Source organism: Gekko japonicus, unplaced genomic scaffold (genome assembly GCF_001447785.1).
Source record: "Gekko japonicus isolate JY-2015 unplaced genomic scaffold, Gekko_japonicus_V1.1 scaffold42, whole genome shotgun sequence".
NCBI classification, from domain to species: domain Eukaryota; kingdom Metazoa; phylum Chordata; class Lepidosauria; order Squamata; family Gekkonidae; genus Gekko; species Gekko japonicus.
In genome coordinates this window covers 121,691-136,629 of record NW_015165831.1, presented here as the reverse complement: position 1 = coordinate 136,629, position 14,939 = coordinate 121,691, and the positions used below count along the sequence as shown (strand labels likewise).

At 45.0% G+C, this 14,939-nt stretch overlaps 1 protein-coding gene across 2 annotated transcripts in view; it reads left to right on the top strand.

Annotated features, from left to right (window-relative positions):
- Positions 1-9,941, top strand: part of ARID5B (AT-rich interaction domain 5B) — a 261,009-nt gene extending 251,068 nt beyond the window's left edge. For both annotated transcript variants that reach the window (XM_015410813.1, XM_015410812.1), the window contains 2 exons: positions 122-320; positions 7,515-9,941. In XM_015410813.1, coding sequence (XP_015266299.1) covers positions 122-320; positions 7,515-9,659 — 2,344 coding nt within the window. In that variant the 3' untranslated portion in view covers positions 9,660-9,941. The remainder of the gene's footprint in view (positions 1-121; positions 321-7,514) is intronic.
- Positions 9,942-14,939: the final 4,998 nt, after the last annotated feature.

The following is a 14,939-nucleotide window of genomic DNA, read 5'->3' as shown; positions in this document are numbered from 1 at the left end:
AACATTCTTATCTGAGGTTTTACAAAATGGTTATTACAAAGAACTCTTTTGTAGCCAGTGCATTTTTTTTTATCCTTTGTCGGTGAGAACTTCTAGTACTGATCAATGATTTGTTCTTTAGATTAATCCTGCCATATGAAAGATTTATTAAAGGAGAGGAAGATAAGCCACTACCTCCTGTGAAACCTCGAAAACAAGATAATGTTCCCCAGGAGAGTGAAAGTAAGACAAAATTGTCTGGAACAAAACGGATCAAAAATGAAAGCCAAAAGAGCAAAAAAGAAAGAGATAATGCACAGAAGTCCCAGGATGCACCTGAGGTTAGTTTTTGTCTTTCCTTTTTTAATTAATGGTTTTAGTTTTTTGCGGCACTGCTTTGACCACTATATATTTAGAAATAAAATCTACCACTGAATTAGAAGATGAAATCTTCCACAGTCCATTAGTTACCTTTGGGGCCAGCGTTTGTGATACTTTTTGTTGTTGTGAGTCTTGGATCCTTTGCACAAGGGAGTGGACAGTTTTCATTAATTTCCCCCTGCCATGATAGCCCTTCAGCCTCTATCCCTTCAGAGCAGCATTTCAAGTTTCATTGGCAGGTTTGCACCTCTGTGCATGAAATTTAGACAGGATCCAACCCTGAAAGTGCACAGTGCTGTGAGAATGGTCTACCCGTTCTGATGTGTATCAGTACAATGACAACATATCCAGGAAATATTCCATTTATGTAAAACACATTGGCACTAGTCAAACATGTATTAGGCAACTTGCAGGAAATCATTTTGAAATTATATTTTTGTATATGATGCATTTTAGGAGCCTGTTGTAAAACAAAAAAGTAATGCAGGAATCAATCCCCCCCCCCCCCCCCCCCCCCACCAACTCAAAACTGAAGAATACTTGTTGGATTTTTTGACTTTTCAAACTATGGAAAGGCACAAAAGTGCTAAGGATGCATTCAGACATCACTTTCTGCTAGCATTAAATGGGGATGTGCATGAACCCAGTTTCTTGTCAGCCTCACACAGGCACCATGCTGTTTCCTCTTTGCACAGAAGATCCTGGTTAGAAACTAATTTCAGTTACCTGAGACATATGAAAGCAGTTATGCAGGTTAACTGGAGTTAGATTTCCCTGTAGAATCTGGGATTGTAAACCAGTGTTTAATCTTTGTTTAGAATTCTAGTCTGTGGGGGAAGGGGGCTAACTCAGTTAACCCTGTATTTGTATGTCACAGGTTACCAGAGTTAGTTTCTAACCAGGATAAATTTTACAACAATATTGTTTGACCAGAGGAGCAAAAATAATTCATTTCACCTGTTCCAGACTCTGTGCACATCAGTTCACGTACACTGGGTATGTGTGGGAGGAGTGAGTAAGTAGTGTAAAGCCAATGGTCAGAACCACCTTTGACAGGGAAAGGCTGCTACAAGATGTTGCCTTTTACCCATTATTTTCTATATAGTAAAATGCTCTGGAGACACTGCCCCCATGTGGCAGAACCTCATATTGCAAGCATTGCCATTCTCAGGACCCTGTAGCTTGCAATTTAGCCTTTTGAGGGGCAGTGCTGTTAAAAAGAAACACCTGTTACATGAAATCCAGTGGGGAAAACTTTGCAAAACAAATTGAGCCACAAGGTTCAAGTCAAGTATAAAAACTGGTGGGGGGTCTGAGGGCAGGTAGATTTTCTTTGATAGATTAATCTAGTAAGCCAAATTCCATATTGAGGCTAGGGTGGGTTGCTAGGGTTGCCAACCTTCAGGTGGGGCCTGGAGATCTCCTGGAATTACAGCTGTTCTACAGACCACATACATCAGTTACGCTGGAGAAAATGGCTGCCTTACAAGGTGGACACCCCACTGAGGTCCCTCCTGTCTTCAAACCCTGTCCCCCATGCTGCACCCCTCCCAAATGTCCAGGAATTTCCCACCTTGGAGTTGGCAGTGCTACAGATTGCCCATTGCTAGTTTGCAAATGAGGCGCAGTTGCCACAAAGGATCCATGGTGGCTGGAAGCCTGAACTTGAATGAGAAGATGCATTTTACACTTTCACAATGAGGACATTTCTTTGCAACATTTCTTTGCAATACATTTCTTTGTATTTTTTAATTAAATAGTAAACTAAGACAAGTTTAGAAAAGGCATGATCTTGATTAAAATACACGTGAGAGAGGTATACAGATCTGCTTAAGCCTCTGCAAGATTGCAACACAGATTGCCAAAAGCACGGAAATTCAAAGTTATGACTAGCATTCCATACCTTGTTCATCCCTTTGTGCCTTGTCATTTACTGGGGGGGGATCAGCGAATTCCTCTGTTGCATTGCATACCATATGTGCCCTAATAGCTAAATGCAGTGTAACAAGCGAGCAGTGGAGTGTCAGTCTAAACTCTGAACTTCCTTGCTTTTGTTGTCTGGTATCTCAAATTTCCTGCTTTCTTAAACTGCAGTTATTTTTTTTTATACGAGTCATAGGTCAAGTTCTTAGATTGGGAGTAGAGTAGAAAGAACACAAAATGCAATTATGTGGGTTTCCCACTGCAAGAATGTAATTATTTTCTCCTGTCAGACTGTAATGTGGATGTTTTTAATATCAGATTCTCCCAAATTTATCAGGAGCAGAACAATGCTTTAAAAAACCTTTAACCCTTGGGTTGCCAGAGGCCTGTATTTTCCTACTTTAAAAAAGGGGGGGTATTTCTAACTTTTTCCCTGTAGGACAGTGTTAGCAACGATTTCATTCTCATTGACTGCTTTAGGGTGTTGCAAACCAGCCATTATTTTGTTTGTGATGAAAGTGGGGTTTCAAGTCCTTGGATTTACAATGTCCTCCTTTTTCTCTCTTCTCCTCTTGTAAACCAAGCTATGGTTAAAAGCTTTCTGGTTTAGAATTAACCATAGTTTGTTGTGACATCCACCTTATATGGGCCCCGGTCACACGGGCAGGAAAATGCAGGGGGGAAGCGTGGCTGTTTGCCCTGGAGCAAAATAACGCACGGCTGCGCGATCAGACGTACCGTCGAGGTCCCATAGAGGTCCCGTGGTTAGGGGGGAGATGCCAATCACAGGACAATCCTGCGGCGCGGCAAAGAAGTGGCCTCCCTAGCAAAAGGCTCCGGGTTTAACCCCTTCCAGGGCTGCAGAGGAATGCAATGTGTCCTCCGTCTGGTCCCCTCCAGGAGGAGCTTCAGCCGGGCCGCACTCCTGCCACGCCCCCCCCCGCACCTCCCCCTTTGCCGCCCAGTGCAGAGAGTTCCTCTCGAGCAGGCCGAGCCAGGAGTGGGGGGGTACGGAAAAGAGGAGGGGGCTGTGTTGTTTGTTTTTAAACGAAGTGTGCGCATGCGCCGTTGGTGCTTGTATGCATCCCGTGGAGGCTTGGGAAAAAACCCTTTTAGCGACGGGACATGGGTGGGCGCCGGATGCCACCACCTACCACGGGAAACGCGATCAGGCGCCCGCCCTTGCCCCGCGGTTTCCGGAAACTAGTACCTCGGAGGTACTAGTTTTTTACCCTGCATCTTCGGCGGGAAGCCTCAGGTTCGCCACGGGATCTTGACGCTTCCCAGATGTGGCGCTGTGATCGCGCCCGGAAAATCCGCCTATCTTCCGTCTCTGTAGCGTGGGTAATGCTCCATGTGACCGCAGCCATGGTTTTACAAACAGCTGTTTGTTTCTTGTCTATGAACCTGAATTCTAAAGAGAGATTAAAGCATCGTTTAGAATTCTGATTTGAAGGCAACAAAACATACAATAGTTTGTTAACCTGCCTGATTTAGGATTCAGAACAAATTGCAGTTAGTTCTGAACTAGGGAGTTGTTATTCTTTGTGTGGAATGGGTAGGCAAAAGCCTGAAGACTGTTAGGCTTGTTCTCATCACATCATGAATTTTGGAAGCAAAAAAAATATTAATTTTTTGTCAAAACTTTATTTAAAAGTAAAATTTGGCAAAATGAAAATGTTCTGTATACAGTTATGTCAGGCCATTGAACTGTGAACCTAATTATTTCAGTGGCTAGGCCTGCAACGCAAGGCAGGCAAAAAAGCTGCACAAGCATGTCCTCCTAGGCAACTGCCTAGGACATCAGGGGCACAAAAAAAAAAAATCTTGCTAGTGACAAATGGCCCCTGCCTAAGTGGCATCCTGGCTCAAGCACTGCTCCCTGGGGTCGCTTGGCTCTCCTCCAGCCAATCGGCGGGCCACGTGGTCCCTGCCAATCAGCTAAAGCCCTTTAAAACTGGTGGGAGGGGAGGGAGAGGGGTGGTCAGGCGGATGGTTGCGCTTGGGGCGGGGCTTCCCCCCTGGCCAGCTGACTGGGGGCGAATTGGAGCCCGCAAAAGCAGGGAAACTCCTGCCTGGATCTGGGGGCTGCCAACCCTATCTCCAAAGCTGCTTACATCATTCTCTTCTCCTCCATTTTATGCTCACAACATCCCTGTGAGGTTAGTGAGGGTGAGAGTGTGTGACTGACCCAAGGTTACCCAGGCAAGCCTCTATGGTAGATTGGGGATATACAATAGCACATGCAAAACTGTTGTTATGGGGGGATAGAGAGTTGTGAGACTCACACAGACATAGCCACACATTTCTCAGGATTGTGACAGGAACACCCTTTAGTGCGCTTATCCAACCAGCTGAGTCGTATATTGCCTCCATCAGCTGCACTGGCTCCAGATTGAGGACCGGATCAAGTTCAAGGTTCTGGTGCTGACCTTCAAAGCACATAAAGGTCAGGGACCGGCATACCTTCAGGACCGCCTGTCCTGGTATGTCCCCCGTAGAATGTTACACTCAAGTGATCAAGATCTGCTGATGGTCCCTGGCCCAAAGAATGTCCAGTTGTACTCAACGAGGGCCAGGGCCTTTTCAGCCCTGGCTCCGGCCTGGTGGAACACTCTTCCAGGAGAGCAGGGCCCTGTGGGATCTGGTATAATTCCGCAGGGCCTGCAAAACAGAGTTGTCCCACTGGGACTATGGTTGAGGGGATCACTGGCCCCCTAGCCAATAGGCTACAGCTAGTTTTGGCCTCCCCCTCCTTCCCCTCTCCCTCTAGTCACCCCCTTTACCCCTTCTTATCCGACATTTGTATATTGCTCCTCCATATGAGTTTTATGCCATCTTAAATTGTATAGCTTTTTTACTGATTTTAGTGTATTTATTGAATTGATTAATCGTATGTTGTAGTTTTGGAAAGTTTTTTTTTATAATGTATATGTTATAAATTGTTGTCACCCACTCTGAGCCGGTTTTGGGGAGTGCGGGTTCTAAATTGAAAGAAATACTATAAATTGAAAGAAATATAAATAAATAAGTAATCTGTGTTGCACCGGATTCCAAGATTATGTTCTTGCAGAGATGAGAAACATTCACATGCTGGTTTGTCTCATGGAAGTACTTCCCTAGCTGTAAGATTTTAAATTGCTTAATCTTGAGAAGTCATGTGGTTTCTAATGTTCTTCAAGAATGAATAATTTCAAGGGGGAGGGGACATGTTTTCAGTGTGAACATTGGAAGGGAAAGTCATCTCAGAGACTGAACGTGATGTCGTGGTAAAAGTGTTGGGACAGGATTTAGGAGAATCGGGTTCAAACCTCTTCTCAAATACCTGCGGGTCAATCACTCTCTCTCTCAATGTAAGCTATCTCCCAGAGTTGTTGTGAGGAACAGAGGAAGAAAGAGCTATGTATTTCTCCGTTATCTTCTTAAGAGGGAAGGAAGGATAAAAATCACCTGGTGACTTCTAATTTTAAAAAAATGGTTTTATAAAAATTGCATTAGTTGATTACAGTTTAGCATTGTACTTTTCAGGAATAGTGTTCCTGCTGTATGATGCGGCTGAACCATAGCTAGAAACTTCCATCCAAGTTTTGCCCATGTTATTAAGCATGATTGTCCTTTTTCCCTTCTGCTTTGCTCATCTGTCTGGTATTTCCCTGTAATTGTGTAAGCTCTAGAGACCAATGCTCAGGTTTTGGGTTTTCCCCCCCCAAAATGGCTAATGGTGGTATTTGGACTGCAAAATCCAAAAGGTTTTTTAAGGCTGTATTTCTCTGCTATGTATGCAATATACATGGAAGCAGTCACAATGAGTAACAGATACTTTAACTAATAGGAAATAGGAATGCCTATCACACGGGGAAATTTCAAAGCAGCTGCAAAGACATAAATCTTGGAGAGGACTGATTCATTGGCTGCCTTGCATCACAGGACCGACGCCCTTTAATGCAGCATTTTTGATGATAACTCTTTGCAGCTAAGAAAGAAAGGGGGGGGGGGGGGAACATAACAACAGTAACAGAAGAATCCAGACCGGACTGCAGCTTTTTGACTGCCTTCTGCCAAGGCATGCTTGAGGAGAAAGACAGTCATTTTGAAAAGGGTTGTCAGTCAGCTTGATCACAGACGGAGCACTCTAATGACCTCCCAGGTCACAGTTCATTCGTCTGCATAATGGAATGAATAGCAAGAATTGAGTGCACAAGCTTTGTTAACGAAGGAGCATAAAGCCTTATATTGGCTTTGACTTAAGGAAGCTCGATCGGAGGAGAGGGCAGAACGCTCTTGCACCACACTGACAGCTTTATTCTAATCTTTAAATAAAACAGGTCCCCCCACCACCCCTTGAGATGCAAAGGCAATTGTTTAGTGTGTTGGCAGCAGTGCCCTGTCCCTCCCTTCCCCCCGTCCCACTTACACATTTTAAATATTTTAAGAGGGATGATGCATTCTGAGATTAGATCTAAAGTACAGATAATAGCTGTAAAACCAGCCGTGTTTGAGGTTTGTTATATGCTTACGTATGGTATTTTAGATATTTCTAGATTGCACTGTGAAGGCAGTAATTGTCCCCTTAACTAAAAGATAACCTCAGCAAAATGCTGCCAGGCAAGCCGATCAGTGGGACCCTGTTTTATGCAGTCTGGGAACAAATGTTTATTGAATAAATCTTATTATGGCCCTAAAGAGGACTACTATTTCTTAATATTTTAATAAGGGAAATGTCTCTGTTTAAATCTGACAGTGGTTATTAAAGCTTTCAGATTTCAACAGGAGGACTGACATTTGTTTCTAAGGGATTCTACTGTGTCCCAGATTTAAATTTTGGAGGATTTTTTTTCTTTTATGGCTCAAGTGGTTAAGACGCTGAACTGCAGGCTGTGGAAGGTCGGTAGTTCAGCAGTTTGAGACCCGGGTGCCGCATGATGGAGTGAGCTCTTGTCTCTAGTTCCAGCTCCTGCCAACCTAGCAGTTCGAAAGCAAGAAATTGCAAGTAGATAAATAGGTACCACTTCGGTGGGAAGGGAACAGCGTTCCGTGTGCCTTGGTGTTTAGTCATGCCGGCCACATGACCACGGAAACGTCTTCGGACAGCGCTGGCTCTTCGGCTTTGAAACGGAGATGAGCACCGCAACCCTAGAGTCGGATTCGACTGGCTTTCGAGCAAGGGAACCTTTACCTTTTTATTCTTTCTTACCACTAGCAATTGAATTTATTTGTTTGTTTGTTTTTAGGTTTCATCCGAACAAGAGAAGGATCAAGAATGTCCAGACGAGAAAAGCTTATCTGAACTAAGTGTAGTCGAGGAGACGAAGCCATCCGTAGAAGGGCAGCAGCCTCCAGCACCAGACGAAGCAGAAGGAACTCCTCTGGAAAAGGCCGAACCAAATGAAACCGACTCATACACTGAGGAAGTCAAGGAAGAGGTTCCACCTGAGGACTCCTTTCCGAGCACTTTGGTGCCCTCAGATGAGGAAGCTGTTTTGGATTCAACAGCCAGCAAACTATCCAGTCCACCAGAGGACCTGGATGAACCAAAGCAGGAACCCAGAGCACAGAGATTTGCCAACTACCTAGAAAGCGATGCCCACGATATTCCATTCAGTAACTTCTCCTCTGTCGAGCTGCCAAGTCAGAATGAGATAGAAGACAATAAACTCCCAGAGATGGCAGACTACATTGCGAACTGCACAGTCAAGGTGGACCAGTTAGGAAACGAGGATATACACAATGCACTGAAGCAGAGCCCCAAAGTCCTTGTGGTACAGAATTTTGACATGTTCAAAGAAAAAGAGCCTTTGGGTTCCATTAACGGTGACCCCGGTTTCAGTTACACGCCACTGCTCTACTCCAAAGGCAACCCGGGCATCATGTCGCCCCTAGCAAAGAAGAAGCTCTTGTCGCAGGTCAGTGGGGCAAACCTCTCGTGCAGCTATCCTTACGGCTCACCCCCTCCTTTAATCAGCAAGAAAAAGTTGGGCAGCAGAGAAGAGCAGTCACTGAGCATGCCCCAAGCTCCTCATGCCCCTGCGATGGAGGCCACAGCAATCAGCAGGCCCTCTGTGATCCAACATGTGCAGAGTTTTAAGCCCAAGAATTCAGAGGAAAGGAAATCTGTGAGCGAAACCTATAGGCATGAATTGCTGTTAAAGAAGGTGGATTCAGAGTCCTGTGATTTTACCAAGCAACACCTGACTACTCTAGCTGAATCCTACGCTCTCAAATCAGAAATTCAGGATATGAAAGACAGAATGAATGAGAAGAGAGGCCTCCACCATTCCCACATGCCCACCTTCTTGACAGACTTTTACTCGTCTCCTCACCTGCACAGTCTTTATAGACATACAGAACACCACCTTAATAATGAACAGACGTCCAAGTACCTCCTTCGGGACATGTACAGAAAGTCAGAAAACATGTCCATGTTCCCTCAGCACAAGCACCCAGACAAGCGCAACTTATGCTATCACCCTCTTTTGCATCAGCCAGAGAAAAAGACCCCACTGGAAGCCTTGGCAGACGATCAGCCGACCGATCTGAGTCTTCCAAAAAGTTCTCACAAGCAGACAGCAAAGGGTTTGGGGCCTGGCCTCTTGCATGCATCGGCAGGGCAGCCGGAGAGCAAAAATATCCCCCCGTTCCAGACCTTGAGCGGCCAGCCTCTGGGTGTAGACTGTAATCCCAAAGCTTGCCGTGTCCCTCCGATGACTGTCTTGGCCCCCAAAAAGCAGCACAGCGAGCCTTTCCTCAGGTCTGGCAAGCCGCAGAACTTGAGGAAGATGGAAGGCATGTCCCACCCCATCCTTAGCCACAAAACAAATATCCAGCCCGTTGGGGCGGCTCGGCCATTGAAGCGCGGCCTGGAGGATTTGGACAAAGCCGTGTCAGAAAAAAAGATCCGTGCCGTCTCACCCCTGCGCTTACCAAAGGAAGCACCCGCTAAAGACAAGGGTCTTGAGCCAGAGACTGACGGTGGCAAACTGGTGCACGGCCTGCCCTCCGGCAGCATGCTGGAGGGTCACAAATTCCCCCTCTCAAGCCCCATCTTTACGGGCTTGTACCCAGGGACTCTCTGCAGCGGCCTGAGCAGCCGCATCCCCGCCGGGTACTCTCACCCTCTGCAGTACTTGAAAAACCAGACAGTGCTTTCTCCACTAATGCAGCCTTTGGCGCTCCATTCATTCATGGTGCAGAGACAGTTCCTTACCTCCCCAGGCAGTTCACAGCAGCTTTACAGGCATTTAGCTGCGGCGACTCCTGTCGGAAGTTCCTACGGTGACCTTTTGCACAACAACATTTATCCTTTGGCTGCTATCAATCCTCAGGCTGCTTTCCCGCCTTCTCAGCTCTCTTCTGTACATCCAAGCACAAAACTGTAAATCCTCCCTTAAAAAAAAACAAAAACAGCAACATTCCTTTAGCCTGTGATGGTCTTGCAAAATTTAAAACAAACAAACAAACAAAAAAAGAGAAATCTATATTTGTGTTAACCGATAGGCAGTTTTGTCTCTCATTACGGAATGCTTCAGATGTGATTGAGACAAGACTGGTTCCGTTGGGCTTCTTTATTTCACCTCCAGCTCCCAAATCTACTTCTGTAGTCAGTCACATTGCCTAGTAGAATTCCAAAAGGATCTCTGTCTTGCTGAAAACAAGCGTCAGAGCAGAGTAGGCCAGGTGGCAAGTTAGGCCTTGTTTTTGCTCTTGGAGAAAAAAAAGGTATTTTTTTCCTTTCTTTCTTTGTTTTTTTTTTTTTGGTATGTCACTCCCCCTCCTTGCTTCCCAGGAGTGGCTTTGGAGCATTTCAGATCAGAAAGAAAGGCCGGTCTGATGGAAGAGGAGTTAGGCAATGCACATGGGTGATCAACGGATATTGCTTCTTTGGGTACCATTTTGTTTCCTGACTGTAGCAGGAGTCCAAATCAATGCAATGTATAGTACAAACCAATCTTAACACTATTGAACCAGAAAAAAAGTAAACACTGTTCAATTGGACTGTACATACCTGCTTCAGAAACAGCAGACAGGATTTACTAGCGTCAAGTTTGCCTGTATAATTTATATAGGTTCCTGTTTTCCATTTACCCCGTGCTCTGTTTGTTTGGTGTTTTTTTTTTTTTAAAGTCTTTTGTCTGCAACTTTTTTGTATAAAAGAAAAAAATGGCGATAGCTGTTGAGGGTCCTTTTTTAACACGTCTGTATTTTTTCCTCTTCCTCTGCTTATTTTTTTTTAAGCTTTTGGTGGAGTAGCTATTGTCATTGTTTACAAAACAAAAACATCCATTTTTGACAAGCCTTTACAATGGAAGAGAAGCTTACTGTAGATCATGCGACGGTGCGATAATTCCAAGCATCCTGTCCTCCTCCCGAGGCCTGATCCCAAAATGTGCCAAGCTCTCACCTCACCTATCTGAATGGTCCTAATTTGTACATAAGCTGCTCTTAGGGCAGATGCTGAGATTGGGCTTTGCTGTAATCATGGTCTGTGAATTCGTTAGGAACTGTACTTCTCCTTATCTAGGCTGTGAAACTGCCCTGCATACTAGAAAGGGAACCTATTCGGGACTGTGCTGGCAACGTGTTTCTCAATAACAGCGGAGTCCAGAGGACCTTTCTTGTAGGCTGTGAAACTATTTCAAGAATTTCAGTCACTTAAAAGAGAGAAAATGTAGTTTCAAGTCGGCCTGGATTCTGTGCGGTGGAAGGGGGGGATTGGTTGAGAACTGATGTCCTTGTGCAGAGGAGAGGTTATGACTCGGAGCAGGTGGGAGTTTGGAAGGCAGTTTGAGGGCCAGATTTGGCACTCTTTGCTTGGTGGTTCCTTCTGGTCCACCGGAGGGTTCCTGGCAGTCAGTCACAAAAAAACGCTGGACAGTCTGTCTTGTTCCATGAAAGCACTTTTTAAGGTTTGGTTTAGCATTAAACCACAAGGGCAGCTTAATCTATGAACCACTTAAATCCCAAAGTACTTGACTCTTTGGTTCCACTGAACAAAAGTTTCAAGTCAGTGAAACTTTAGCTGAGCCCAAGTATCCTAATTACTCGGAGGGGAACATGCCTGCTGAAAGCTAAAATTGTCTTGAGATATTTTTCTGGAACAGGCCAGAGGGCTGAGATTTCATTCAGGAAACAGGACCATGGTTTTTAAAAAAGGATATATATTTTGAACTGGGCAAGGGGTCAAAAGAGGCCTGTAACATTGGCTTCACCCACCGACTTCACAAGCCAGGAGAGGTTTTGGACAAAGTCTTCTTCTCCGGTCATGGTCAGACACAGGCAAGGGGCACATTTAAACACAGGCACAACCCCATTTCCCCCTTCCATGCATGAACAACAACAGTTGTGGCCCTCACATGGCTGCTCGCTCTCATTGGCTTTAGTCTTGGCTTCTGCATGAGGAACGAACACCTCAAATGTAAGAGGTGACATCTCTGAGGGCCCAGTGGTGTTGTCTGTACTGGGTCAGAGGGTTTTTGAAGAACCCTTTGCCTACATCTTTGAGACAGCAGCGGAGGACATAATAAGGGGCAGACTCTTGGAGTTTACACAGGAGGAAAGGCGTTAACAAGCCCTTTCCATGTTGTAAGAGACAGAGAGAGCGTCTGAGGTGTCTAATGGGGAGAAGGCCCTTGATAATGAGCCTTATGTTGAGGAGGAGAAGCCCCCAGGGATAGGGAAGAGCAGATTCAGCCTACAAGTTGCCAATTACTTGTCTCCTGTCTTATGTCAGCTCTGTGGACATTGCCCACTGCCAGGAGTGGCATTTTGGGTGCTGTATTTGGCTGCGGTCAGGTCAACGAAACAGTGGCCATTATCGACATTGGATAGAATCTGAACTGTAGCTTTAGCAGCACAGCTACATCCTTGGAAGTTGTCAGTCCAGGTCTCATGGACTTGCCCAAGTTTTACCTTCAGCTCTCGAAGCATCAACAGCACGCGGATCCAGCCCACCTCCCCTGTGTTGTGCACAGCTGGCTGTTGCCGACGATCCAGCTTAACCAGGGCACAGCCCAAATTGCTGCTGGGCTCAAGGTGGACGCAGACCCGCTAGAATTGCATGGGCTCCTAACAGAGGCCGAGACTCACCAACCTCTCCCCCAAGTCATAAGGAATAAGGGTGAGGGGGTTTTGTTGTTAAAAAGTTTTTAAAAGCCAGTGGGGGGTGGGTTCCCCCCCCCCCCAGGAATGGTGTGGATTCATTTTACGGGACACCTCTGCTTCGGGTCTTGAAGTGTGGACAATGGAAGCCATTTTTTACAGCGTGAAAACCAGTTGTGCTCGGAACCCTTCCCAGATAGCAATTCTAATGCAAAAACCATCAAAAACTACTGGAGTCTACTGGAAACTACTTAAAAGAACGCCTTGCATGCAATGCCAGACATCCTATATTAAAATATCCTGTGATATGAAGCCAGTTGCAATATATAATGTAACCTATTTAATATACAATGGTGGGGGGGACCAGAATAATAGACATCTACTGTTAAAGATCAATGTTATCTTCAATTAAATACTTTTTATGTTCTTGTGATAAAACTATAACTGATGATGCATAAACAAGGCTAGTAGAATTTAGAGCCTGAATGTGCCAACGCAGACTTTTCTTTCCCCCCTGCTGTGCTTCAAACATTAAAGAAAGAAAACAACAATCACAGTTGCATTTGATCATATGCCATAAAGGGCATTGTTAGTTTTTTAAAAATTGCACTAAAGCTGACTAATGTAATCATGGGGGGGGGGGGAGGGAGATGAGGATTGTACAAACCTGTAATGGATATTGTTAGAATTGCGGGCCTGGTATTGTAAGCCAGGGAATGCAATGCCTCTCTGATTTGTGTTGGATAATCAGCATGTCAGATTGCCTCCTCACGTTTAAGGGATGTTTTTAAAGGATTGTATTTTGGTTCGGAACAGCACAGCTCAGTCAGAGCTACTCAGTGCAGGTGAAGGCAGCTCCTGTTGTCTTTTGGTTCGGAACAGCACAGCTCAGTGCAGGTGAAGGCAGCTCCTGTTGGTTCTTGGTGGTACACACACACACACACACACACACACCCCTGAACGTTCCCTGGAAAAAGTAGCATGGTACATGGATCTTTTTTTGCACATGTGGAACTGCTCCCCTCTTTTGAAGCAATGTGCTGGTGTGCATTATGACTACCTGGGTGCTCGCTTGCTCTTGTATTCACAGGTCTTGCAACCCTGGAACAACTTTTTATTTTTTAAAGGGCAAAGTTTGAGTCCAGGGGCACCTTTAAGACCAACAAAGTTTTATTCTGGAGATAAGCTTTTGTATGCATTCACACTTCTGCAGAAGTGTGCCTGCACATGAAATCTTATACCCAGAATTAAACTTTGTTGGTCTTAAAGGTGCCCCTGGATCCAAATTCTTTTCTGCTGCTTCAGGCCAACACGGCTACCCACCTGATTCGATCTTATTTTTGAAAGTTTGCCCTGGCAATCCTACCCATTAATCTCATGTATTTATTTTACAAGTCTCCAATTTCAGTTTTGTTGCATTATTTTGGAAGGTGCTCAGATTGTTCTAAAATATCACAATGCAGGGATACTTGACTTCTCCCCCCTCTTTGTTTGTTCAATAGAAAAAAAAAGTTCACAGTGTATTGGCCAAAATGAGGAGCCACAGTGGCGTAATCCTCGGTAGGGGGTTGTGAATTATTTAAAAATGCTTTTTTTAAAAAACAAATCTGTGATTTCTATTAAGTGTTACATTTTCCATGGCAGAGACCGACTTTAAATGGGGCTTTGTTTGAGTTCAAGGGGCCTTGTTAATGAATGAAACTTGCGCAAGTTTTCCTTCATGCAATCAAGCCATTGTTATTGGTAGGTTGGTACAGGAAACACAGGAATCTAATTGGCGACAGAGTAATAAATCTATTTACCAAGAGCTGGTTCCAAGAAATGTTGCAATTCTGAAGGCTAGTGCAATTAAAAACAAAGAACCCCCCCCCTTTCCCCCCATGTCATGTCTTGGTAGAAAATGTTAGGAGCAAGAGAATTCCAGAACTCTGTCGGATAAGGCCTTTCGCAACTGAATTCTACATCGAAATAGATGACTAAGTTTGTTAATGCAACTCCTAGCCCCAAATAAACACATTTCCATGGGGCTAGGCAGATCTGGTGGTTACATGCCATGTTAGCAGCAGCTTTCTCGTAGAGAAAAGTAGTGTGTAATCGCCCAATCAGCCCTAACTACCTGGGTTGATGCCGCATGAAGGAACATACGGGAGATCAGCCAGACCAGCATCAATAGTAGGTCAATGAAGTCTAGCTTTGCTGGATAAATGCCCACAAACCCTGAACTCTGTCCTGTGGCGTTGCGACTCACAGGAGTCAGGAGATGGCCACAGAAATATTGTGTGTGGTGTGGTGTGCCTTTGGAAAGGGGAGGTTGGTTTTTAGTCACTCCTTGTTTCACCTGGTCAGACCCTGTGATGATGAACATGGTCAGATTTCATAATCTGTAATGGTTGTACTGACAACCCGGTTTCACTGACGTCAGCTCCGTATTATTGAAACTCTCGTCGTGAGCACTTATCCAATGTTGCTGTAAATGCATTTGATATTTTTACATGTATTTCCCCTCCCCCCAGCCCCTAGTATAAATATGGTCTAACAAAGGCAGCATAATCTACTAGCTG